Source organism: Echinops telfairi, unplaced genomic scaffold (assembly GCF_000313985.2).
Source record: "Echinops telfairi isolate 266 unplaced genomic scaffold, ASM31398v2 ScPeMD7_7473;HRSCAF=8511, whole genome shotgun sequence".
Lineage (NCBI taxonomy): Eukaryota > Metazoa > Chordata > Mammalia > Afrosoricida > Tenrecidae > Echinops > Echinops telfairi.
The window spans coordinates 4,400,809-4,402,530 of record NW_022111377.1 but is presented as its reverse complement, the minus strand read 5'-3'; the positions used below and the strand labels follow the sequence as shown (position 1 = coordinate 4,402,530).

Sequence of the window (1,722 nt, the reverse complement as noted above, 5' to 3'; positions counted from 1 at the left end):
AGCTGCTTCTTAGCAAACTCAAACGACCAAACTTTCTGCTATCAGTCAAGTACAGTCACTATTTACAACACCAGAGACTCCATTTATTTTACATCGTTTTAGTAAAGTAATGATTATATAAAGAGCCCGAGCTCTTCCTAAGCTGGTGCTCAGCAAGGAAATGACCATGTTTAATTCAAGCGTGAAGATTGTGAAACCCAATAGCGAAAAGTTGGATAAATTCGAGGCTGGCATTTCTCAGGATTTCTTGAGCTGCAGATGAACTCGGACCCAAAGGCTCAGTTCAGGGAGCTGCATATACTGGCAGCCAGGGAAATCAAAGTTGTTCGTGGTCAGAAACCTGTGATAATCTTTATTCCTGTTCTTCAACTGAAATCTTTCCTGAAAACCCAAGTGGGGCTGGTACAGGAACTGGAGAAAATAATCAGTGGACAGCATGTTGTCTGTATTGCTCAGAGGAGAATTCTACCTAAACCAGCTCATGAAAGCCGTACAAAGAAGAACCAGAAGCGACCCAGAAGCCGCTGTGCACTGTGCCATCCACGAAGACTCCGTCTCCCCAGGGGCGAACCGGTGCGCACGAGAACCCGCGGAAAGCTGGACGGCAGCGGGCTTGTCAAGGTTCCTTTGGCCGAAGCCCAGCAGAACAACGTAGAACTCAAGGTTGAAACCGCTCCTGGGGTTTAGAAGAAGTTCAAGGGCAGGGTTGGTAATTTTGAACTGCCAGTTTCAATGGTCAATCAAAAATGACTGCATAAAATAGTATTCATCATAGAAAAAAAGAGTCCAACACAAAACGTCTAAACAGAAGAAATACCACTGCTTTTAGATGTGCTTCTCTGAAGTGCACTAGGCTTCAGGACGTTGGTGGGAAAATGGAATTAAAATATACTGGAATTGTTCCACAAGCTTCTTCAAGCCCTTGTGCTGTTTGGGGAACGAATACGTACCAGTAAAAGTGAGCAGACCTTCCTGAAAAGTAATCATCATTTAAAATTGGTCAATGAGGCATAAGCAAAATATAAAATAAAATCAATGGAAGTTTGCTACTTTTTACCTACAGAGTTGATCCGGTGTCTTCTGGCTTCTTTATTATTATTATTATTATTTAATCATTTTATTGCGGGCTTGTACAGCTCTTCTCACAATCCAACCATCCACCCATTGTGTCAGCACATTTATTTACTTTTATTTTTCTTTTTTTCATCTTTTTAAAAAAATCATTTCATTGGGGACTTGTACACCTCCTATCACAATTCACACATCCATCCATTGTGTCAAGCACATTTGCACATATGTTGCCATCATCGTTCTCAAAGCATTTTCTTTCTACTTGAACTTGGTATCAGCTCCTCATTTCTTTCCCTTCTCTCCCCTTCTCTCCCTTCCTCATTCATCAACCCTTGATAACTCATAAATTATTATTATTATTTTTATCTTCAAGTCTTTTTATCACTTTATTAGGGGCTCATACAACTCATCACAATCCATACAGGCATCAGTTGTATAAAGCACATTTGTACATGTGTTGCCCTCATCATTCTCAAAACATTTGCTCTCCACTTAAGCCCCTGGCATCAGGTCCTCATTTTTTTCCCCTCCTTCCCCACTCCCCCCTCCCTCATGAGCTCTTGATAATTTATAAATTATTATTTTTTTCATGTCTTGCACTGTCTGATGTCTCCTTTAAGCCCCCTGTCTGTTGTCCATCCGTCTAGGAGG

The 1,722-nt window shown here is 41.2% G+C and overlaps 1 protein-coding gene across 1 annotated transcript; it reads left to right on the top strand.

The window, feature by feature from the left end:
• Positions 1 to 258: 258 nt before the first annotated feature.
• On the top strand, positions 259 to 687 carry LOC101642394 (40S ribosomal protein S7-like). The gene has a single exon (XM_030889066.1). The coding sequence runs from the start codon at positions 259 to 261 to the stop codon at positions 685 to 687; it is 429 nt and encodes a 142-aa protein (XP_030744926.1).
• The last annotated feature ends 1,035 nt before the right edge of the window (positions 688 to 1,722 follow it).